At 35.7% G+C, this 25900-nt stretch overlaps 1 protein-coding gene across 4 annotated transcripts in view; it reads right to left on the bottom strand.

Moving 5' to 3' along the window:
* The window catches only part of lrp1bb (low density lipoprotein receptor-related protein 1Bb), a 338038-nt gene that overhangs the window by 70460 nt on the left and 241678 nt on the right, over nt 1-25900 (bottom strand). For all 4 annotated transcript variants that reach the window (XM_032567549.1, XM_032567548.1, XM_032567546.1 and 1 more), the window contains exons 42-53: nt 21551-21740; nt 16956-17160; nt 13973-14165; nt 12079-12204; nt 9667-9795; nt 9382-9501; nt 7392-7505; nt 7047-7196; nt 6742-6864; nt 2427-2546; nt 961-1089; nt 488-610 (exon numbers count right to left, since the gene is read on the bottom strand). In XM_032567549.1, coding sequence (XP_032423440.1) covers nt 488-610; nt 961-1089; nt 2427-2546; nt 6742-6864; nt 7047-7196; nt 7392-7505; nt 9382-9501; nt 9667-9795; nt 12079-12204; nt 13973-14165; nt 16956-17160; nt 21551-21740 — 1722 coding nt within the window. The remainder of the gene's footprint in view (nt 1-487; nt 611-960; nt 1090-2426; nt 2547-6741; nt 6865-7046; nt 7197-7391; nt 7506-9381; nt 9502-9666; nt 9796-12078; nt 12205-13972; nt 14166-16955; nt 17161-21550; nt 21741-25900) is intronic.

Raw genomic sequence — 25900 nt, forward strand, 5'->3', positions numbered from 1 at the left:
GTGACTGGTCAGACACTACTTAGAGTATTTCATCAATGGAATGTGTTTATGGAGATATGTGACTAAAACATTACATTGGGTTTACTTATTCTGCTGTAGCTTCTGGGTTTGGCCTATTATTCTGCTTTTTTCACCTGTTCCAGGTATATATGTGCAAAGTTTGTTTAATTTGTTTTTCTTGTTAAATGAAATAACAGCATGAAAACTGATTTTTGTTTCATCTGTCAAAAACATTACATGCAATGACAGATTATATACACTGCAAATAACAGAAAGGACTATTTCCTAACTAAAAGAAAAACTAAAAGTTGTGGGTGAAAGGTCAGATTTAGATGTTTCTGAATACTACATGCATTGTTATATTCAGAAATCTGTCCACCATTGCTGTTTAATAGCTCAGCCTGCAGACTGCAATTTTCAAAAGAACCATTTTCATTTATCACTGTTAAATATGAAGAGCATGAGAGACCAAGATAAATCTACTTGCCACATTCCACGGACTCATCAGATCCATCTCCACAGTCGTTATCATGGTCACAGACGAATCGCTGGGGGATGCACGCTTTGTTGTGGCATCGAAACGAGTTGTCATCACATGTGTTGTTTGGTGCTGATGGTCGAAAGAAGAACATTCAGTCTCTAATGAATGGATAAACTTTTTCTTCCCTGCTATGGTACAGGGTATGTCTACAAACTAGTGTTTTGCCTTTTATGCTTTTTCTAATTGTTGTTCCCCTGCTAAGTGGGTTTGAGTCAAAGAAGAAATAACTCTGGTTACGCCACTAAGTGATGGCTGTATTTGTGTAGAAGCCTCTAATTATCCAATTACCCACTAATTCTCTCTGTATGCATCCTTTTTGCATGGTGGCTTAAAATTAGTCGGGCCTTTTGTTTAATCTTTAAATAATGAAATGTCATAAAAATAATAATATTGTATTGAACTAAAAGGGGCAACCTCACCACAGCCAGCTGGAGAGAGTTCGTCACTTCCATCAGGACAGTCCCTCTCACCATCACAAAGCCAGCGTTTGGGAACACAGGCATATGATCCAGGACAGCTGAATAACCCTGGAGCACAAGTTACTGTGCCTGAGAAGAAAACAAGATCACATCATCTACTTCTAAATACCAAAAGACCTGATTCTTCAAAGAAAAGAAACCTGTTTATTTATTAGCACTTCTGGTAAACACTTACAGAAAGCTTAAACATGTACAGAAGTTTTATTACTTCACTTTATCCTTACACAAAAAATTTAAAAATAATAATCTCACAAAGCCAAGTTTTTATCTTAGAACACTTAGTACATGTATGAAAATTCCCAAGTTAGAGAGAAATTGTTTCCAACAAAATCACATGCTGCAAAATTACTATTGCCCTTGCTGTTAAAACAACACTTAGTCTATAGAAATTGGCCTCTTTTTCATGTCATATTTATACGGTGGGGAAACAAAAATTGTGGATTACTAGTAATTTAAATCTTCTAGAAACTTCAAAAACAAACGTGGCAGTAGGATTATTTTTTGGTTGAACTAATTGATAAATGTACAGAGATTAATAATTGCAATTTTCTAAATTTAAATAGTACTACTGCAATAACATATATATATATATATATTAAAGCTTTTTAAACATTTTTCACTGAGAAGGAGGGGCAATGCACATGGCCAGCATTGCTTAACTTAATGATGGTGTTTTTAAACTTTTTACATTCCTTAAAAATACAACTAGTTGCATAAATTTGCAAAACAGATTATATACTATATACTAAATGTTTTTTACTTACAGTATATTCTCCTACGAACCAACTGTAATTTTCTCGGTGCAGCAGTTCTTTGTTTAGTGCCAACAACATACTGCATGTGCTTTATGAATAATAATTATTTAGCGAATTCTGCACATCAGCAACATTAACCCCTCTTTCTTAGCACCGCCCTTAAAGGCAAATACTGACAGGGAGAAAAATTAGCTGCCCTGAGAAACAAAGGTAAATACTGCAGTTCAATTAGGCATGTGTGCCTACAATGCCTATCATGCTTCTGACAAGAATTGTGCTTTTGGAGACCTCTGGACCATTTCATTAATATTTCCATGACACTCCATTACATTGAAATTACACCACCAATGTTCGCAGTGGTTTCTGACTCTTTATCATGGCTGGTTTTGTTTTATTGTAGAATTCATTACACATACATCTCATTTGCCCACTGAAATAGCTATGCCTCTTGGGTCCTGGTGATGAAAAATCTATTTGCCTCAGTGCTCACTCGAATTATCAGAAATGCCTGCGGTCTCATTTGTTGCCTCATTAAGACCGTCTCATTTCCAGTTCTGCCTCTGGAATGCATGAAGCTGCAACAAGCAACATGGCAGATGTGACCTTTTATGTTAATAGCAGAGCCCTCATGACATCTGAAAGGGCACTAACCGCAGATCTGCACACTCTCGTCGAGTCCGTCCTCGCAGTCGTTCTCCCCATCGCACAGCCACTGTTTGGCAATGCACTTGTTCTTGGAGCAAGCGAACTGGTTCCACAGGCAGGATGAGTCTGTGGAAGGTAGTGGAAGAAAATTCAGCACCATAAATCAAAGTGAAAGGAAACAAAAATGGCTGCACAATAACCGGTAGAAGGGGAAAATACTTTTGATAAAAACACAACAAGTGGGCTGGCTCTCATTTGCTGCTTAGTTTTATTGTTTGGCGCTAAAGATTTTATTATTAGTAGCAGCCGTTATCCAAAGAATTGCAAATGAAAGTTTTATTTCACTGTCTTCCAACTAAGAAATATTGGTGTTTATTGTGCTGGGAAAAGAAACAGTTAAACAAAGTAGTGCCTTGAGTCTGCTAATTTTATCACATTTGTAATACAAAACAAACTTAAACATATTTTTTCCTGGAAAACTAAATTTCAGTGTTATTTTAGTTTTTGGAATTACATATTGCTTTATATTGGTAAAAATTGCTTTGTTTTGACAGTGTGGCATATATTTCTATTCAACCCTTTTACTCTGACGCCCTAAACAAACTTCAGTTCAACCAAGTTGCCGTTTTAATAAGTGATAGAAAAAAAATAAAGAAGGTGTTCTGATCAGATGAGATCGATAGTTCACATCACTGTGAGTACACAGTTCCTACTGTGAAACATGGTGGTGGCATTTATGCTGTGGTGAGTTTTTTTCCTCTTGAAAATTGCTAATTGGAGATATTTTGTGAAAAAAGGACAACTTTTCCATATCTGTTGATGGAGATATATCCCAAATGACTTGCAGCTGTAATTACCACAAAAAGTTACTGTATCAACTAATTCATACAGGAGGCTGAAGGGAAATATTATTTGTTCTTTAAAACCAAGTAATCAGATTTCTTTCACTACATAATTTCTTCCAAGTTATCATGAAAATCCACTAAAATACCATGAAGTTATGAGAAAATGTGGTAAAAGTTGAAGGGACTGAATACCTCTGTAAGGCATTGAAATTGAATAGTTCATCCACATCCGTGTTGGTTTAGTTGAATGTTCTCATTTATTTTTGACAGGAAGGAGCTGAATGTCGTCTAAGAGAACACTCTGCTGATTGCCGTATAATGGCCATTGTGTGAAACTTGGATATACGGTATTCATGAGCAGCGCTGAATTTGTGTCACCGAACCTCGTACTTTCCCTGGGGAGTTGCTCTGTGGTCTCATTCTCTCAGATGTCAGGCTGGGCTAAGTCTGCCAAAGCTTTGATAAGATGTTGAGAGAAGGAAAGGGGGATGTGTGCTGCAGGTCAGACCACAGCACAGGGAATATGGATCCAACTAAAGGTGGGGGGTAGCAGTGGAAGAATAGCTCCCACTGAGTTGGTTTCCCCCCTGTCAGACTTTATACATCACTCTATCTTTACGCACACTCATACCAGGATGTCAGATACGGGCGAGATAAACATTAAATTGCTAAATCTGGAAACTCAGATTATCCAGACATCCTGTGCATGAATCCAAATTTGCACTTCAAATGTGAACAGCTGCTTGAAGTGTATAACAAAATAGCAGGTCTAAAGCACACTAAATGCATCAAAGGAAGTCTTTCATGTCTCATTTTCAATAGTGAATTGCAAAGTAGAAAAGTGCATTATTCATTGTGAAAGGTAGAAATGATTATTTCGTCCAACCAGATGTGGAACTTGAAATCTCTGAAACGCAAAGACATTTTCTTCAAACCACAATGCTTTTGCAGTCATGTTATCTGTTACTCGGGCTTTTTATATGATAACTAACCCAGAGGAATAGTAATGTCAGTTTGTTGTGAAAAGAAAAGAGCATCTTGGAGATTTGGAGTGTAATCCACAACAGTCTTTATGAAAGCACAAACAGGCCAAAGTGACATTTCTTGATAAAAAATGAAAATTGTCTTTATATACTATGCTGCTTTATAGCATCAAGACTGACAATATTCAAAATAAGTCAGAATTTAAAAGGCATATAACTATTGCATTGCTGTTACATTGTACCTCAAGTTAAAGCATAAATAAATTAAAAAAAAAGAATTTAAAAGGCATTAAACAAAAAATTTATAAATTGCATTACTTCTGTCCATTCTTTGCAGCTAAACATTAATAAAAAATTTGTTCATGTCATTTGAACAGATAGACAGTAATCAGACCGTCTTGAACTTTCTGGATGACTTCTGTGGTGCCTTTTATTTGTCTTTTTATGCCGTCAGACTAAAATTGTTGGTTTTTATGCCGTCACACTTCACTGTTTTGCATTGCTTCCATGCAATGTCTTTAGGTATATTTAAATCGGTTCATATTAATGTCATGTTTTGGCTTAATTGACAACATTTAAGTTTTTTTTTTCTAGAGTTGATATCTTGGATTCATACATTGGATGAAAAATATGAAATAATCATAGATTTTCTATATTTTGCAAATGGTCAGCGCAATACTTACAGGCTCAGTTATACACATATACCATCATAAATATTCAGCAAGTTTCACCCCAACCACATGTTTTGTTTTGCTTTTTTTATATTGCCATTAATACACTTCTGGGATAGGTGTTTCCTCAGAAGGAGCAGAGCTCATTTTTCTAGCATGTATAGGATTTTCTAGAAGCGTTTAATACACTTGAGGTCAGGGCAGCACCAGAAGCTTAATGCTTTTTAGGTACATTCATTTGTAAGATGTACCTAAACATCCTAGCTATTTTTTTTTTTTTTGTTATCTGATGATGACACTACTTAAAATTATATCAATGTCACATTAGCAAAAAGAGATATTTTATTAGATTCCATAGTCAAAATACATGCATTAAATTACATATTATGTTGTGCTGAAGTCGTAGATTTAAAAGTGATGCAATACTCTTTCACTCTGCAGACCAGCAACATCCCTCACTGCTAGCTCCACAATATCTTATATTTAAACTCAATAAACTCAAAGCGTAGGTCGTTTTTCCTTTTTTTTTTTTTTTTCTCAAAATGTCTGCATATGGATTAATAAATCAAATCCAATTACCTTGCAGACATGTGATGGTGATAGAGTTTAACAGCAACTCTGACCACCTACATCAAAGCACTAAGCTCATTTTGCTTTGATGCGAGACATACCGCCGTGTGACTGAGTACGTGTGCAGATGCTTGTTGAGTTTTTTTGGGCTAAAATGATCAAGTACCTTGACTTAATTATGCTTCCACTGTTTAATTGGAGAGCTCCTGACTTTGTCATAGCAGGTTCTACATACATTAGCATGCATGAAAGAAGAAGCAGGAATGCTTGCCTGGGGTGCAGGAAGTAGTTGAGTGTCATTGTAAAGCCTAATTCTTTCACTTTTTCAGAGAACCTATATTTGCATGCACAGTATAACTGCTTCATAGACTGATGGGTGGTTAATTAACTGTTATGCTGGAAGTGCTGTACTTTAGAATTCAAACAGAGAAGTCAAAAAATGTATGTCATATCCAGGGTCAGAATTAGACTTTCAAACAAGCGCCAGTGCTCACTTAGAAAAAACAACGACAGAAGAAAATGTCTGTTCTTTTTGTGATGGTCAAAGATGAAAACTCTTTATAATTATAATTTTCTTTGACAAATGGTATCAACTAACCAACACACATTTCTGGATCACATGCTACAACACAGAAAAACACAGACAAAATATCGTCAGGTGAATTCATTTAGTCCTAAAACTTCCATTATATAGCTTTTTATGAATATCATACAAATGCATTTGAATGGTAATGTATAAAACTTAAAATATCACCTTTTTTTAGGACACAATGACACTGTAAGGGTTCTTGTCAGCACCGTGCAGAAAGTATACTCCTTTATCTAGTCTACATTTTATCATTTTATCGAAATTTTATGGAATTATATATTAATTTCATTGTGTAGATGCTTCTCTGAAGCTGGGAAAGAAAAACTACTCAGAGTTAATGGGATGCTGACTCAGAGGGTCGTAATACGCACGCTAAACTTTTCAACATTTCTTTGTAGAAAATTATTTAAATCATCACTTTCAACTTGATCACTTATGTGCTATTTGTATTGGTCCATCATATAAAATTCTGGTTGCTGGTTGTTTGCAAAGCATTGCATTGTATCTGGATACTTTGCAAATTCTAAATGTAATCCTAAAGACATAGTCACGTTGCACTTCAACATAAAGCAATAAGTTAGTTAAAAGAATACATATTTTGTAAACATGAAGCATTTATGACACCATACTTTCATTTTTCGGACTTAAAACATGTCGACTTACCACACTGGAATTCATCTGCTCCATCTTCACAGTCTTTTTGGCCGTCACACAGCCACACACTAGAAATGCAATTCCCACTCGGGCAAGCAAAGTGGCCCTCCTCGCACTTCTGCCCGTGGGAAACTGGGGCATACAACAAAATCAAGTCAATCCGCTGAGCTTTAGCAATGATTGAGGTCATTATCATCTCCCAAGTTCTCTCTGAATCCCTTGTTTCATCTCCAAAAATGAGATGGAGTGTTTTCAAACTTTCCTGACCTGCCTCTGATTTCACAGGAAAAAACGTGAGTCTTTGTGCAGCTCACCCAGGCAGTTGGTTTCATCTGCGTAGTCTCCGCAGTCATTTGCACCATCGCAAATCCATGACGGATGGATGCACAGCGAGGTGGAGTTGCAGCTGATGAAATCCTTTTCTTTCACCCCCAGCTTGTAAAAGTGAGAGCAATTGGTGTGGTCTGAATACAAAACACATGACTAGAATGACTGCCTTGTCACAATGCCACTGAAATGGGAGGTGATCGTGAAGAGTGAAGCACTGAATCTGGCCTATCTAAAGTTAAAATCACTGTATATTTGATTTGCTAGAGAAGCAGCTGTGTGTATGTGTATGTGTTTTAATTTTGGCTGTGATGAAAAAAGGAACCACTTACTGCAGTTTTTTTCATCTGAGGCATCAGCACAGTCAATGACCTGGTTACACCAAGCTGAGATGGATACGCAGCTCCCATCCTTGCAAGACATTTCAGATGAGCCACATGTGGTATCTGTTGGAGCAAATGCACATTTTCTATTAAAAAAAACAAAAAATAGGACCTTTCCCATGTCTTGTTCAAAACCACTCTTTCAAACCTGTAGTAAAAATTAACAAGGCGCTCAGAAGAATTTACTTAATGACTTCTGTGTTTGAGCAGTTGGACAGCTTTTGTAGTAAATGTCAAATCCAGTATACTGCTGCAGAAAAACACAGTAAAGAGATATCTACTCATAAGCTTGCACACACTTATTATAAGCATGAATGCCGCCATCATTTTGCATTTTCAGTACTTCATTTTAACTGTTGTCTTTGGGGGTGGAGGTTAAGATAAAACATATAAATATATGCACACATTCTTGCTAAAATCTGGATAATAAGGTGCTATGGTGGCACCAGGGTTAGAGCATGTAACCCATGTACCCAGGCCTCTTGCACACACAAGAACAGTTGCATGTGTGCATCTGTGTTCAGTCATGCATGCATGCAAAGATGAGAACTTTTCTATTTTTTCATGTGTTTATTGGTTAATTACTCTACATATTGTAGTTTTTTTACCACCTTATTCTTTCACAACCCTGTCTCGAGATCAGGCGTCAAAATATACACTAGCAGTAAAATTGAGGTGAATTCCCTGATGTGCATGAAACACTGAAATGCAATGATAACCTGAAAGTGCTCAACCTGAGCTGACTGCAGTTTGTCCTTTGACAAGCTACAACATTTTTCTCTTGACTCTCCTGGATGTTTCTCTCACTGTAAATCAGCCTGAAAAGAGGTGAGTTCATGACTTCGGACTTTTGACTTCAAAGCTGTTTCCCATCTCAAACTAAATTGGCCACGATGGATAGATGTTACAAATCTATGCATCAAGACACATATCCCTTACCAACCTCTCCCTGCTCATATGATGCTTCTTAATCTGTTTACAAATAATATTGATTCAGAATACTGATTCTGTGTAGGTAGGGATTTATATCATTGAGAAATGGTACTGTAAAACAGTCTTTCCAATGTACTTTATTGATTTCTATAGTTCTAATTCCACAAATACACTTGAGATGAGGCAGTTATATGTGTAAATGTTGAAATTGATACAAAACATTTCCAGACACTTAATTTCTATGCAAAAATGGTCTTTTTATATTGAAAAACTGGCACTCTTCCCTGAGTGCTCAACATTCAGTTCTCTTTCCTGTCCTTAAACATTTGAGTTGATTGTTTTATTATCATTTCACCTCAATGAACAAATACAGAAAATAAAAGATTAAATGAGATTCCTGCACATTAAAACTGCATATATACTTCTGATTTGAAGTCCATAAAAAAGATAAATTTTATTTCTGTACATAAGTTCGTAACAGCATAATTATGTATTCTGTTGGTCAGTAAAAAAAAAATGGTTCTTGATGTACTAATGAAAAAACAAGAGGTTGGTAATGGATACAACATTCTGTGATAAACTCGCTACTAAAATCCCAGATTGCTAAATTGGACGATCCTCATTAATTATCAACCCACTGGTATCTCCTCGTGGGTTTAGTCAGCCTGGCCAAAATCTCTAAGCTTGAATATTCTCCCACTCTCATCAATTACTGCATGAAAATAAACATAAATGGAAAAGGAAAAAAAAAACACCTTCAAAGACACAGTCCCACCAGCAAAATAAAAAAATAAAAAAACACCAAATATTGTTCAAGCAACTTCCAGGGGCAGTGGTTGGGCATCTCTTTTAATTTGTGCACTCCTTATGATCTCTGGGCTTATTAAACAGCGAGGGCTTAGCACAGCGTGTGGTCTTGTGAGCTGTATTAACATAGGCATGAGTGTGACTAGATCCTGCCCTCAAAGGCAAGCTAGAGCGCGAGATCAAACAACTGCAAACTCACTGCTACAGAAGGCTTCATCTGAGTTATCCCCACAGTCATCGATCCCATCACAGAAACGACCACTGGCAACACATCTCTGGTTGTAGCAGGATCTAAAACCCCTCCGGCAGGTCCTGTTATCTGAAGGACAATTGAATTGCTTTAAAATTATTTCCAAACTCAAGGTATCATCTAGTGTTTTTATTTTTTATTTTTATTAAATCTGTCAGAATCCTAATTAACCTTAAATGTTGTTGCTGGTTATCTTCTATTTTCTTATATATAAATTTATTAAGTTTCTCTTACCACAGTACTGCATCTTCTCATCTGATTTATCTTTGCAGTGGGCCACACCGTCGCAGGTTAGCTGATAGTCGATACACTCTCCATTTCCACACTCAAATTCAGTGTAAATGTTACATGATGAATTTTCTGCTGCAGAAAAGAAAATGGGATGAAATAAAATGATAGTAAATTTTAGTAGGGTCGATGTTAATATTGTTAAGCAGTTATTTTAACAAATAAGATGACATAACTGTCAACTTTGATACCATCTAATACTTAATACATCTAATACTAATACTGAAATTTGTAAAAAAAATTATCATTCGTATGAATGCCATCTGTAACTTTAAATTATATATCAGAAATGTTCACTTTTGGAATGGAATGATAGTACACACATAGAACTGTGATATTTAAAAAAAAAAAAAGAAGATAATGTGTTTTTCTCTAATTCACACATGGAAAAAAATAATCATAGCTAGACTTCGATAATACTGAGTTGAATGACTCTTAGGGAATGACTGTAACCATCAGTTAGTGTTCTTAATGACTCTGGCTGGAGATAAGACCATTATTACTCAAAGACTGTGGATTCATTTTTGTGTCCCTATCAGAAACTGTTCATAAGCCCAATTCATATTTTTTTCAAAAAAGGAGAGATTGGTGCCCTTTTCCAGAAACCTAATGGTAACTTGTTTTATTCATTCCAAAATATTTTCTGTGCTTTGATGTTTATTTGATAATAATCCTGTTTGATCATCCAACAGCAACCAAACTTTAACCGAGTTGTTGATTTGAGGTGATATTGAAGAACTGGAAGGTAGTCCACCTTCTTACTTATTCCATATACTTTGTGCAATAGGTTTTTAACAGCTAAAACATAACCTCACTGTGGATAATCATCTAAAACTTTTTCTCCTCTGAAAAAAGAATGTCTTTTTCTCTAAAATACATTTAGATTGTCCATGTGGGCAGCAGCGCCTCAGAGGTTGAAGTTGTTGATTTTGCAGCAGATGTTCTTTCATGGTTGACAAACTTTTATTCCCTGTTTATGTTAAAATAGCTTTATTATGGACAATGAACCTTATTTTAGCAAATTCCAGTTTATGAATGTCTAGAGATTTGGTGATTCTTGGGTTGTCATTGAGAAATGCCACATAACTGAGGGTGACAGTTTGGGTACGATGATAATACCTTGCACCAATCTGGGTATTTTAAACAACACAAAGATTCCAAACACACATTAAAACTGGTTTTACAATGGTTTTACTAATCTTATTTACAATACTTTTACACTGAACCCAACTGCTTTAAATAAACTTCACCATTTCAGATAAGAACTGGTCAAAAATCAATCAAGAATTAAGCTAGAAACTTGATGGTAGTTACACCTGAGTACAGTTTCCCTGTAACTTGCTAACAGACACTTTCCTAAACATCCTTAGAGGTACATGTATATATTTGAGTCTTTACAAATAGTTCTTTTTTTGTGAACTACAGAAAAACAATAATAAATTGAAACTACTCCCATTTTTTAAATTCATCAATTAATGAAGTTGTTTATTTTACAACCATTCCAAACTTGAAAATAATAATAATAATAAAAAAGTGAAATACTTCACTGAAAGTCAAAAACTAATATGACACTGATACCTAAGCTGACAATTTGTTAACCACTGACTGGAATTTTAAATCTGGCTGTGCAATTTCAATACTATTTCATAAATATTCACAAATATATTAATAAACACCCAATACAGAATTAGTTTGAATTCACTCATTATATACACATCTTAATTTCAACACTCAAATCATCAACAGACCTCAATCTGAACTTTTAAGCTAAAAAAAGGCAAAAACCTCTTTATTTTAATAATGCATCAAGTCAGGCTGTATATAAAAAATAGCCTACCATCCACTGCCATGACATTTAAACTAGCATCCAGCTCTGAGTCACACACCATGTTCTGTCTGGCCAAACTTTGCTTGTTTGAACAGCCCCTCCCACCATATGGCCCATTAGCATAATGACTTTCAATTTCAACTAGTGATGCCAATTAGAAAGCAAGGCATCACTTGTAGTGGTTTATAATTGAGAAGTGTAGAAACCATCTCACTCCTTTGAACTGTTTCATTCTGCATATTTTTTACTCAGACAGCAACCTTGTTTATGCACAAATACTTACTGAGTTTCTAATAAAAAAAACATATTCTTCAAAGTCCTACAACCAACATCTGGTTGCTTGTTGGATTGTTAAATGAATACAGATTTTCAGAGAACAAAATAAAAAAAATTAAGATATTTAAAAATAAACTGACAGAGAACAAAAATCAAAGATGTCCTTAAAATATCTGGTATTTCTTTTAATGTCTGTGTTGGGTAAGGTGTAGCTCATTTTAGAATGAATCAATGTGAAACTCCTGGTGACTTACACACACATCTGTTGTCATCCAGCAGCACACGCTCTCCACGGCAAGTGCAGTTGACCCTTCCATGAGCTGTCAGCAGACAGAGGTCACCACAGCCTCCGTTCATGTGTCGGCATGGGGAGAGCTCACCTTCAATAACATTCAAACACAGCTAATTAGGCTTTAACAAAGAAAGAAAATTCAGTTCAGGTAACTTTAATGCATTCAGAGTATTCTGGGGAAAATACAATATATCACATTTGTTTTTAAAAGCTCTATAGGCTATTAAATAATATGGTAGAATATGAAACAAAACAACAACACAGGTTTCACATTTCACTGATAAAATGAAAGCAGCGTACTATTTTTCCACTTTCCGATAATTCACTACTTTGTCTTGGTCCTTTATAAAACTTTCTAATACTGTAAATTATTTTTATATTTATGCTTGTTTTGAGACCAAATATGAACATGTTCAAGGGGTGTTAACACATAAGTTACTCATCTTTTTATTATAGTGTTCCAGAGGGAAATTCACAATGTATTTAATTCCCTTTATTAAAAAATTTTGGTGTAAACATATAGAGAACCTGAAGGCCTATAAACCTATTTTTGTGCTTTTACTTTGAAACAGTTGCTGAAAAAAATTCCCTGTTAATTCCTAGGGGGAAAACGTAAGAAATATTAAAGCAAAAGATGCATTCTATAACAGAATTATTTAGAGACATTTGAGTGTTGTTTTCAAAAAGAATAAAGACATCTATCTGATCTGCAGCTCAGGTAAGGTAGTTTTATGAACATTACTTATATTCAGGATATTCGTGACAATGAAAACAAAATTAGAGTGCAACAACGTAAAGACAGAAAGGAATAAACTAATATACCAAGCCGACATTTCCGTTCACTGCACATGAAATTGCAAACTTGCAGCTGGCTCATTCAGGTCACAGGATGCAATAATTTCCCATAACAAGATAAACAAGGAAATGAGCTGCTCTCGCCATCCGATGCCAAGCCAGTGGGATGTGCTTAAGCTCACCTTCTATGTCCTACTTGGAAATTAAACTTTCTACGGCACTTAAGAGACTCCCTCTACAACATAAGCTACTGTTTTATTAATTACCACTGAGGTTTAAGTTTCTCGCCATTCTAAATACGACTACTTTCATTTATCAACTCGCCGTCTTTCGCATCAAATTAATATGTTCTTTAAAGTAAGCTCCAACTGGGTGATAACTAACAGCTATATCTGGTATTGTTGCTGACTAATATGCATGTGGGTTTGAATAATTTAAATTACTTCTTCAAGTGATGAAACTAAGAAATCATAACTTGGTAGTAAAGAAAAATAATCAAAATCTCTAAAAAGATAAAGATGTGCAAATTGCCATCAAGCAATATGACCCATGCCTCTTTAGTAATGGTTTTATTTTTGCTTCCAGAGTGCTCATATATACATGATATAAAGTGTATACAAGTTAATGAAAATATCACTGTTATTAATTCTTAGACAAAACCAAAAATGTATACATTCAGTTCAACATACATCAGTAAGGAGAACATAACTAATAGTTGTGATATCAAGAGACTCTATCACTTGAGATGTTGAGTTGCAAAGAACATCCTGGTCACCTTTCTGATACCCTGCGAGGTTTACAATTGTGCCAGTACTTTTCAGTTTTGATATGATGGGTTTAAAAGTGCCTCGTTAAATGTTCAAAGTTTGGGAAACTGTTTTACAACTTGACCCTACTCTGAAATTCTCTGCACAATGTTTGTTCACAAATGTTCTCTAGCAATGGTCTGAGGCCAGAGGCTAAAATAGATAAAATTCTGTGGTGTTAATGTGACAAAATGCAAATAGATTCAAGAGGTATACCTTTTCAAATTGCAACAGTAGATTGGTTCTTGTACTTACAGTTATTGGTATCCTTTGCCACGGCTATTATTCCCATTGGCTGATGGGGTATATCTGCTCGAAGCACCTTGGTGTCAGCACCAGTGTACTTATTTGATCGTAGGACAGCTCGACGGGCCCAGTCAGACCAGTAAATAAAATCTGCATAGATGGCCAGCCCATAGAAGTTTCCGGGTCCTGATTTAAGTATGACCTAAAAGAACATATAGAGCCGGGAGCTGCTGTTAGGTCATGGGGAGAATTATGTAATATTCCTTTCACAAAAATGTATTTCTAAAAGAAAACTGTATAGGATACAGACAATCTGTATATAACCCCTGGAAAAATGGGGAAAAATATTGTGTCTACTCATTAATCAACAAATCAACCCCTGCTGCCAGCTTCACTGCTTAACCCAGATGTTGGGGGAGTAAATGACAGTGCCATTGGCAACGAGGCAAGAATCCATCAGATGCCTCCTTCTGGGACTCCCCCCCGGCTTGTATAGAGGATCATGGACTCCAACAGCTTGGTCGCCTCAGCCATTAGGGGGACAGGCTTGTAAGCGACAACACATTAGCCCTGTGCCATACTGGGATTAATAGGACAGGTGTTGATTAAAGGAGCCCAGCGTGTGGAAGCAACAACTGGCCACAACGCGACTGAGAAACAGTGAAGAACAGAGAAATAAACGACAGATGGTGTGGGGAAGAGCATATTGATAGGAAATTAGATTTGGGAGATGTTCAGTTTAAAGGCAGCAACTCATTAGTTTTGTGCTGAACTCATGTTTTGAGTAAATTAGTAACCAGTCTGTCTCTATTCAAAAGTATCCAGATATGATTGTAGAAATTACTGGTAGTTTATGATGCATCAGGGAAAATAAATATGAACACATCAATGTTTTTCTAAATTTCTAATGGGGCTATTGTCATGAAATTCACACCAGATGTCACCAGAGTGATCCTTGGCTGCTGAACAACTCTTTTGATTATTCTTTTGACGCGTTGTCAGAAATCTTGCAAGGAGGTGGTGGTCACTGAAACATTCAGATGTCAGAAAATACATTCTGTAACCAGTGCCACTTTACACTCAGCTGGAACCTGCTTCAGCCCTGGGATTAAGAAACCTTAAGTCATCAGCTATAGGGCTAAACCACTTGATATTAAACGATACACAAAGGGAGCAGGACTGCTTGAAAGATTTCAGTTATTTCCTTGGCTTTCAATTCCTTTTTGCATCTCCTTTTTCATGCGTTCACTAACTACTTCCTTCATTACACTTGATAATACATAACGTAACATTTGGACAAATTTTTATGACTTACTTTTTAAATGCGGATCACTTGGACTGTCAACAGCCCATTCAGAGACATTTTACTGAAGAAAAGTGCTTGATATTTGTTTGTTGTGGAAATTGATACTTCATTACATTTAAAACCAACATTAAGTAATGCAAGTGATGCTTTACACATACTAATCTTAACAGTTTGATATCTTTCAGTTTTGTAGTAGTTTCTATGATGGTGAAAAATCACAGCTTCTTAGCTAAACTTGCTGACCCTCTTGCTGTCATCGTTAATGCCGTCATCACTCTAAATATGACACTAAGGTGAGAACTATGCAAACGTTCGACTCCCCCAAGCTCCCCGTCAGCATATATTGGTACTGCAGTTAAGAGGAGAAGCTGTGCCCTGAAAGACAAAACTGCTACTAAAGTTTACACTAATATGACTCATTACAAAAAGTACTTTATCATGGTTGTTCTTTTGCCTTAGTCTGTTCTAATTCATAATTGAAATCCTGTGGTTACTGGCATTTCTTGGTAATTTGAATACATCTTTTGTCACATAGAATTAAACAATATTCTTTAAAGTGACAAGCTGCCTTAAGCTTTCACAGTAAGTAACTTGTCTGCAGTGGATGCCTTGTCTTACTATAGTTTGGTTTGAGGATGGCGTTAACAGCTAGCTATCTCTGTTCAATTTACACATTTTAATTGGAAAGGAAATGCTGTACCCAGAGCAGTCTTGCTGCAAAGCTTTCATTAGCAGGACAAGGCTGCTGCAGGTTCAGGTGGGGTCTCAAAGGTGAAGACTTTCTGAGCCTAGTGACCCAGCTCATCACACATATGGGTAACTAATTGAGATGGGCCAAACTGCTGGGCCGCAGGAGCCATGTCAAGCAAAAACTAGATTCTCCAGCATGAAAAGGTCATCCTGTACTGTAATCCTCTGCATACCCAGGACACAGCTGTTGGGATGTCATACATTATGCATAAAACTTTTATGGACAAAACTTGAGCTCCCCCTTGCTGGGTTTTATTTACTTTACCAAGAACGGACTTTTGTGATTAAGGAAACCATCTGTGCCCTCAGAGAAGAAATAGGACAACTTCAAGAGGTATTTCAAATCCCATCTGCTGTGTGGAGGATCTTGTTCCAGGAACGTAACTGCACAGAAGTTTCTTTTTAATGCAAGAAAAAAAAAGCTATTTACTATGCTCATCTCTCCAAGTGTAGTTGAAAATTAAAATGCATAAATACATTAGAAGCAATGGGAATTATCACCAATTATAACAAATAGAGATGCATGTGCATCATGTAAAGACTTTTGTTCCCCTTTTGTTTTATAGAAAAACTAATGCAGAAATGTGTTAGTTTTTATGACCCAATCATGGCTGGAATTTCTCAAAAGTCAAAGGCAACTTGGAACTATAACATACCTTTAGCATAACATAAGAATGGGAAAGCAGCAGGGCTTGTAAAATTAATTGTAAATAGGCTTAACTTTTTGTGATCTAGCTCATTGTTATGTGAGGTCTTACACAGTCAGGTACAGTGAGTATAAAACAATCTAAAATAATATGACTTTTTCAAAATATGTTTCTTAAATCTTGGGAATTCAGGACATCACACAGAAATGCAAAACTAAACTATTAAAATGAGAAGTATTCTTTTTTCACAACAGCCACAATTTGTTGCATTTTTTGATTTCCTACTTACATATCGACTGGAGCCATCGTAGTCACATCTCTCAATCTTGCCAAGGCTTCCATCTGAGAAGTAGAGCTTTTCTGCTTTGTGGTCAATTGTCAGTCCATTTGGCGTCAGGATGTCAGAGCTGATTATAATCCTGATGTTCTTGCCAACTAAGGTGGATCTCATGATGCTGGGCCTCTGCTCATTCCAGTTGGTCCAAAACATCAAGCTAAGCATACAGAATGGACAGTAAGGATCAGCTTTACAAAGTACACAGTGCAAAACCTATTTTCAAACTTCACATCCTATTATTTCAGAGAAACGTTTCTTGTAGTCTATCAGTCCCTGACATTGGTCTGAGGAAGGTCTGCTCTACTCCTGATTTTCAGCAGAGTTGTTTGAAGGGTTTGTTGATTGCATAGCCCATTTCATGTCACCCCACAGCATTACAATTAGATTAAGATCTGGGTTTTAACTTGTCAAACATCCCCAGAATTTTAAAACTTCCAACTCTATGCTTCACAGTTGAATGATTCTCTTTTGTGAAATGCTATATTTTCTTATGCCAAACGTTAGGACACGTTATGCCAAACGTGTCCTAACACTTATTAGGCTCATCTGTCCAAAAAACTATTACAAACATCTTGATCTATCCCTACATTTTTCTGGCAAACTTTATAACTTTCAGGTTTTTTTGGTAACCAAGGTGTTCTCCTTGCACATCTCCTAATAAAGTTAAAGGTTTTCAGAATCTTTGGACGATTGTACAGGCAATCACTTTCAAATCAACAATAGAAAGAGCATGCTGACATGACAACATTGACAGGCTTTGTGATTTCTTTTAGCAGGTGGTGGTATGTCTGTGGTCTGAACTTCCAATAAATCTGGACATGTTAGCAATTTAAATGTTTTCCAATTGCAAAGTATTTTCTGTTCAGAAAAATAGCTGATTTCAAATTTGTTTGAGGTCTCATTATCCCTTTTCAGACTCATAAGTTGCCAAAATTTTTCTAAAGGATGGAGATGGGGCCTATGCATTTCAACAGTCAAGGAAACACCAGACTAAAATGCAAATTTTTCATATACCCCTGTAAACAGTAGAAACTGAGATTACAAGCTTAGACTAAGGCAATTATTTTTGTTACGTATCGCAATCCTCTTATAGCTGAAAAGATCTTGTTTCTTCATTTTCACTCTGTAAAAATGATACAAGTTTAGCTCTGGCTCAAATAAATAACATGGATTAGCATCGCAGCTTAAATGATAAAAGTCAACTATGCAAATCCAAGTGTGTGAGAACCCAGGAAACAGATAAGAGTAGTATATGAATACATTTTAAAAAGTCATACCATCAGTTGTATGAGACTTGCAATAGAAATGGACAACACAAGTCAGACAGAGGCTGTGTTGTTCAGTAAACAAGAAGCAGGATCTCCTTTGACATTTAAAAAAAACCCCTCATCTTAATCCTGGCCTCCCACTTCAAAACTTAATGAAGTCATAGAAGTCCACTCTACTACACTGATAAAAAATTCAGGTCAGAAGTCACAACCAGAGTCTACTAATTAATCACTTGAGCTTAAATTTTAATTATCAGACTGTGATTCGAGAGTAGGATAGATATGCTGCCAAACTGCCAACCAAGGAGAGACTGGGGTCAAGAAATTAATTTAGTTAGTGTAGCAAGAGTTAGAGGACATTCAGTCTTTTCTGACTGCTCTCAATATATTTATGAAAAAAGAATTTGAAAACAAAATCATGCAAAAACATGCTTCATTTTTTTAGCTGATTTAAATTTTTCAAAACTGCTAAAAACATGCAGAGTTCAACACATAAAAGCTGTTATTTAAAAATTGTACCAGGTATGCCTGACTATGTGTTTTACAAAATAGAGATTCAGGGACAAAAAAAAGGTAGGGAAGATATGCTAAAAATGATTCAATAACATAAACTTTTCAATATTTACACCAATACACTAGAGATCAGGACTATCATTCGTGGTTTTGAAAATTAATACAATTAATATAATCCCTAACACAGTATTTCTTGTCATGAAAATTAAGACCTTATCTTGCGAAATAACTGTTAGCTATTTCTACAGCGACATTAGAAAAAAAGTATTTGCACACTTATAGATTTGCTCCTGAAAAAAATAAACAAATTTGAGAAAATACAAAATTCATATTTCAAATGATTAATCTGTTAAGCAAAAAAGGAACCAGCCTGGCCTTACATGAAGAAGTAAGTCTCTCTTTCTAATTTATGAGTTAGCTGTGATTAACTATATTTTCGGAAAGCCATGTTCATTTTCATTATCGACACTCAGGCATGACTGCTATCAAAATTGTAGACAGAAGAAATAACTTAAACAGAATCATTTGGACAACATATAGTCAGCTCAAATATCTAAAAACAGTAACACACCAAACCACAATCTAAGGATATGCAAGACAAACCAAAATCCCTGACATCAGTTTGAAAAGGCTTACAGAGTCATTTCTAAGATTTTAGGCCTCAAGGAAACAAGTTTTTGTGATAGCCATAATCCACGAAAAGAAAAAACTTGAAACAGGGGTCAAGTACAAGAGCAAATCAAGGATTCATCCAGGAGGTCACAAAAAAAGCAAGAACAACATCCTAAGTACTCAAAGTCTCACTTGTCTCAGTTAAAGTCAATGTTTACTAGTGTGGCTCAATAACAGGAAAGAGACTGGACAAAAATTGCATTCATAGGAGTTTCAAGGTGAAGACCCCTGCTGATCTAAAGGAGCACAAAGTCTCTTTTCACCTCACCCAATAAATGTCTTTTGAGAAACTTGCCACATTGATGAAAACATTGCTCCATTCTGCTGATTTAAATTTGGACTTAAATGCAATACAGAATCTGGCATGACCTTAAACAAACCCTTCATGATCAAAACCGTCCAATGTTGCAGAATTAAAATGATTCCACAAAGAAGACAAGGGCAGATGTCCTACAAAGGGATGTAAAAGAATCACTGCTAGTTGTCACTAAAGCTTGATGGTAGTTTTTGCTGAAAAGGGGTTATAGATTTGAGGGCACTTAGTTCTATCACATGGAGTCATGCTGGTTTGGATGTTTTTATTTATAATAAATTTCATAATATTTCAAAAATGCCATTTTTAATTTACTGAGGTGTAAAAAAAAGGACACAAATTTGTTAGTGGGAAGTTTTTCTCCGTTGCCATGTTCTTTTGGCTGTCAACAAAAAACAACTAACGTTTAACAAAGAATCTCCTATGTCTTGTTTTTTTTTGCCTAATATTATATCACATCCTATCTAAACTGGATATATTGCTACATTCCATATTGTTATATTTTTTCTCATTTATTGTGGGTATATGCTTAGAGATTTAGCCTAAAAAATGGTCACAGGGATGGTGTTTCTATTACCGAGCAGGTAGCTTCTCTGCAGCAGATACAGACTGCATGCCACCTGCACATGTTTGAATGTTCTGTGAAGCAGAACAATAACAGCACTGTGGATCCGGCTGCCTGATGAGATCTGGGTTGTCCGCAGCAGGATATCTAATATTTTACTTTATTTAGTCTAATTCACAGGTATAGAAATTAAGTAATCTTATACCATTTCAATGTATTTCAGATTCTGTTCTGTTACGTTTAATCTACTTGTCTGTACGATATCTGACTTATGCCTTGTTTTATGCTGGTGTATGAGATAAGTCAGACTGATCCAGCATAAAGGTGAAAACAGTAATTAGAATCTAGCAATTAATTTAAGATATAATTTTTAGCATGTTAGTTTACAGAAAAGCCAAAAGGAAATTAACAAACTCATCAGAATTGTCAAATTGACAGAGCAATCAAATTAAACTTGACCAAAATCAGTTAAATAATAACATAACTTTGTTCTCCTACTGTTTAAGGAATAACACAAATCTGTAAAAAATGTCAAAAATCCAAAATTACTGTCTTAATTTTTAAGAATAGTGTTTATCTTTATATAAGAATTTATTAACAACAACAAAAAAAAAAAAAATATATATATATATACTGTATATAATAAATTGATTTCTGAATGCAATCCAGGTTTTATGATGCAAACATTTGCAGATTTTAACTAGTAGTTTTAGACTTCACATTCTCAGTAAAACTGTGTCAGTTTTACATTCTTAGTAAATCCAAGGTTAACAGCATGGGCAGTATGCACTTAATGTCTCAATTGCTTTTATTCCTCTTTAGCGAGCAGCACACAATCGGCGGATATGAGAGCTTTACTCAGAACAAATCTTGGCATAATATCAACAACACAAGTTTATGAATGGACTTATACAGGAGCACAGACAATGTCCTACAGCTGACAGAAAGCTAAAACAAAATTTTAAAGAGAAACAATGCTTTCTGCTAATGTTTGGGCATTTAAGGCAGTTTTCTATTTCTAATCTTAATTTGAATAAATAAACTTTAATTAGGTCATGTCAATTTTCAATGCATGTATTTTAAATACAGTTATGCTATTTCTGAATACAGTGCACATACTCTCCATGTATCTAGACAGTATTGTGGGATTAAGTGAATCATACAGTAATTTGATAACCAATGTAAGAGATGTATTTTGAGACAGACGAGTTACAACCTCTGACACTCATCCAGGGCCAGTACGTGCGGGTGGTCTTCCTCTGAAAGAGTGACCACAGCCTGCCTGGAAAAGGCACCGACTCGGTTCTGGTCCACAGTCTGTCTGGAGATGGTAGATGTAGTGGAACTGGTCCAGTACAAGGTGTCCCAAGCCCGGTGGTAAGCCAGACCCTCCACTGAACCCACATCTGAGAAAAAATAAATAAATAATAAAAAAGAAAGATACAGTTCAGATAAGTAACCATACGTCGCAGCTACAGCAGTATTTTGGCCATGAATCCTGTTTTATTAAAGAAAAGTAGGTACATTTTTATTACTTTGCCAACTGAAATATGTATTCCATTCCATTCGTAATGATAAGAGATAGCATGCTGGTATGAGTGAAAACTGTCACTACAGTATGACGACATATACTTAATGTTTTTTCACCGTTTTATCTTTTGTTTGAAAAAATCCTATAAGCATGACTTTGTAACTTTAAGCTATCTGGAAAAGAGAAAGGATTGTATTTTTGGAAAGCTACCACATCATTTGTTTCGCCCAAATATTTGTTGCAATCTGCAATAAGGCCAATAGATATTGCTACGCTACATTCTGTCCTTCTAAAATTTTAACATAATGCTATGGCACTTTGTGTTATTATCAAAATATGCTGCTTTCTGTCACTTACACTTATATCTCAAAAATTTTAAATTAAGGCCAGTCCATGCAGATTTAACAAAAAAAAAAAAAACTGTTTGCATGCAACAGATGGCAAGCTCTTTTCGTGTTAGACGTGGGATTGTGTTTCTTGGTGATTGACAGAGAAATTACTTCACGGCTCAGTACACTGGACAGACAGCCATTTGTTGACGCCATAGTCACCGAGGAACTGAGTGTGTTTTCATCGCAAACCAATTTCCTAAACACAACATAAGATAAGGCTTTTGCAGCACTCACATGTTATTGTATAGAGGTGAATGACACTGACGGAACCCTCTGTCAGAAACACTATCAGATAATTTGGTCATATCAATATCTAATTACCCACAGTAGTCTACTTGTGTGGACAAGGCTTAAAAATGTCATCTTAGTGTAACTTTTGCTTATTATGCACTGCAAAATGAAAAAAAAAAGATCAATTGACTTATTCATTGTGCATCAATTTGTGTGAATACATCTATAAAAGCAGGCATTTTGGCAATTTGCTTGTTTAGAATATACAGATGTATATAAACACAATGCCAAGGTGAAGAGACATCAACAACTGCCTAAGTCAAGCTATGGTAGCTGCCCATTTATTTGGGAAGGTTTATAAAGCTTTTTGAAACTGAAATCCATCCTTCTCCAAATTAAACCCAATGTGATTCTGTGTTCAGAGAAAAAGAAAAGAAAACAAGAGCTACATTTCATGCTTGACAGGCCTCAGCTAGCATGTGAAATGGTAATGCTTAAAGCAGTAAAATTAGAAAAAGACAGAATTGTTGCTTGTTTGGACGTTTTAGACCGAGAAAGTGTTTTCTCTCAGTGAGGCAGCAAGGCTTAGTGTTGCCCAATTCACATGAAAGAACTGGAATACTTCTTCAACAATGTCCTCAGGACAAATAGGACAACAGAATAGATGCTTTGCCATAATACACAGCAGGAAACTTGACTAAAACCAAACACAACCTATCAGTACAAACACCTCATATGTGTTGTCAAGGTCTGTGGTGGAATAAAGATGATTTGGGCTTGTTTGTTTTAAGCCACAGAACCAGTAGGTCACTCAACACAAAGACAACTCCCAAAAACGTTATGAACATCTCAGTAAATTCTCAGTGTGAGTTTTTGCAATGCTCAGAAAACTGCAAAGAGCAGTCAGTGAGTTAAATGCTAAAGTTGAGGAACCTTGATGAAGTCTGAACAAAATGGCTTGTTTGGAAGGGTTGCCAGAAGAAAGTCTCTTCTCCATCAAAATAAAAATAAACAAAAAAAACACACACAAAAGAAGTGCAAGAACTTTTAAAAGAACATCAGATAAGACCAAAGTTGAGATATTTTGCCATGATGCTCGGTGTGATCTCTGACAAAAACAGACAAAGGCAGTATGTCAACACAAACACTTCAAACTAGCTGCAAAGCATAGTGACTTATTCTTTAGCTTTCTATTCCATTTCCATAAGGTCTTACAGAAAATGACAACGTAGAATTACTGCTGTCAAATATATACTTAGTACACCATTGGGTGTTCTTAGTTTGACTCATGACTGTATTCACATTAACAAAAAGTCAGAATCTATCTTTGTTTTATTTGGTTACACAGTTATTAAATATATTTAACAGAGGGCTTTTAAAAACGAAACAGAAAAATAACAACAAAAAACTCCTTTGTTTTTTTAACAGAAATGAATGAATGTTAATTTCAACAAATGTTATTTGTGATATTTTAGTTCAACATAACCTTCTTTGGAATGTTAAATCAGCTCAAACAATAAAGGTGATACCAATACATGCTACTCTAGAAAAGTGTGAAGCTTTAAATATGACTCAACTAAATCACGGGCAGTCTAATCTAAGTTGCTTTATTTCAGGCTTTCAGAACATACACTGTATTATACTAAAATGCAGATATTTGGGTTTGTTTATATGTAAAGCCAAGCTGTGGCATCTATGCCAATTATGCAATTAAATTAATTAGTTTTTTATGGATGGAAAGCTAATTTGCTTTGTGTCAATTATTGAAGTTAGGAGGATTTCAAAATAACTGTAGGTGAATTAAACATTAATACAAATTTTGCGTGGCATCCAAATGCAACATATAGCAAATCAGATCTATTCTCATCCTTGTTTTTGCACACTAGTTTTTCTAAACTCATAAACCACCTCTAAAATACTTAAGACTCTGCCTGAGTCAGCTGACAACTAATTAATAGTTTGCAATAAAAGCTGTCTGGCAGCTTGGAGTTGCTCACAAATTGTTGGCCACGCGAGGGAGTAATTAATGGGGGACATAGAGTTTAATTAGGAAAATATGGATGATTAACATCTTCACCTTTCCTCAATGATGGGATTCAGTAAAAAAATAACAAAAGGCCTAATTTTACACACAGTTCAGTGTGATGCTGCATTAAAGTGACCTAATGCTTCTAATTCTGCTTTGAACCAACACTAAATACAAAATCCGGGACAGTCACAATGTCCTGAAACTAATCTTTGCATTATGGCTGTATACAACGTGAATATGTGAAAGTGTTGTTGACTGAAAAACTCAAACGGTGTTTCAGCGAAATTTTTGGACCTCTTTCATTCTGCATTTCACAAGTGGCAAGGCGTGAAGGACACTAACACTCCTGACAGATGGTTCTTGATAATGCCTGTTCATTTCAAGAAGATAAATAAATAAGCAGAAAGCTCCCTCAGCAGGAGCGTGGGAGATGGAATGGGGGATGGGTGAGAATGGATCAGTAACACTCTGCTAGTCTTCCTGTGTAAGAAGAGGATGGGAAGGTGCTGAGCTCTGCTCCCTGTGGAAACTTTGTAGAATGGCAGAGAAGGCAAGCTGTGGAGAACAGACACTTCAGCTGTTTATCTCACGCCAACCATGCTCATCAAGATGGGATTGGCTGACATTTGGTAATTAATAAATTACCAAATTACCAATTAAATAAATTTAATTGGTAGCAGTGAACAAGGAGGAAGCCTAGAAACACATAAGGAATAGTTGGCTTGAAATTAATGGGGTTTTTTAAAGAGTAAAAGGTGAAAAAACCCAGAATCCCTTGTGACATTGACCCAAACAGATGCAATTGATTCTTTGTAGATAGCAACACAGCCATTTAATCAAAAATAAAGTAAAAATTCTACCTTGTGGAAAGTCATCAATGAAGAAACATGAATGACTTAAACCTGAGTGCTCAGGGTTCATTTAGATATCTACCAATGTAGGGGTGACACCATTTATACAGTATAAACCTGCACTTATGGGCACTCGTGGTATGAAGAGCTGTAAAATAAATACATTTTAATTTCTCAAGCATAATCTCACACTGATTTTTTTTTAGAAAAAAGCCAGGCTGTAATTTGAGTACAGTAAATTTTGTGTTTACCAATTGTTGATTGTTTACTTTCCAGCAGTATTAACAAACAGCATAAAATCTAACAGTTGGTATGGAGATTTAGTGACATTAAGATATCGCTTTTTACTGCAGTTTCTAATGCCTGCTCTTGAAGATTTGGCACCACCTTTTCCATCCTGCAGACTGTTTGTGGAGGCAATAGCTTGATACCACATCCAGCAAAGTAGTCAGTGATAAATAATAGGCCTCTATACTTAGTCATATAATCCATCAATACCAAAAGTCATGGCTTGCTAATTAGAAGTCTCTAG

The sequence above is a fragment of the Xiphophorus hellerii genome, chromosome 7 (genome assembly GCF_003331165.1).
Source record: "Xiphophorus hellerii strain 12219 chromosome 7, Xiphophorus_hellerii-4.1, whole genome shotgun sequence".
Taxonomy (NCBI): domain Eukaryota; kingdom Metazoa; phylum Chordata; class Actinopteri; order Cyprinodontiformes; family Poeciliidae; genus Xiphophorus; species Xiphophorus hellerii.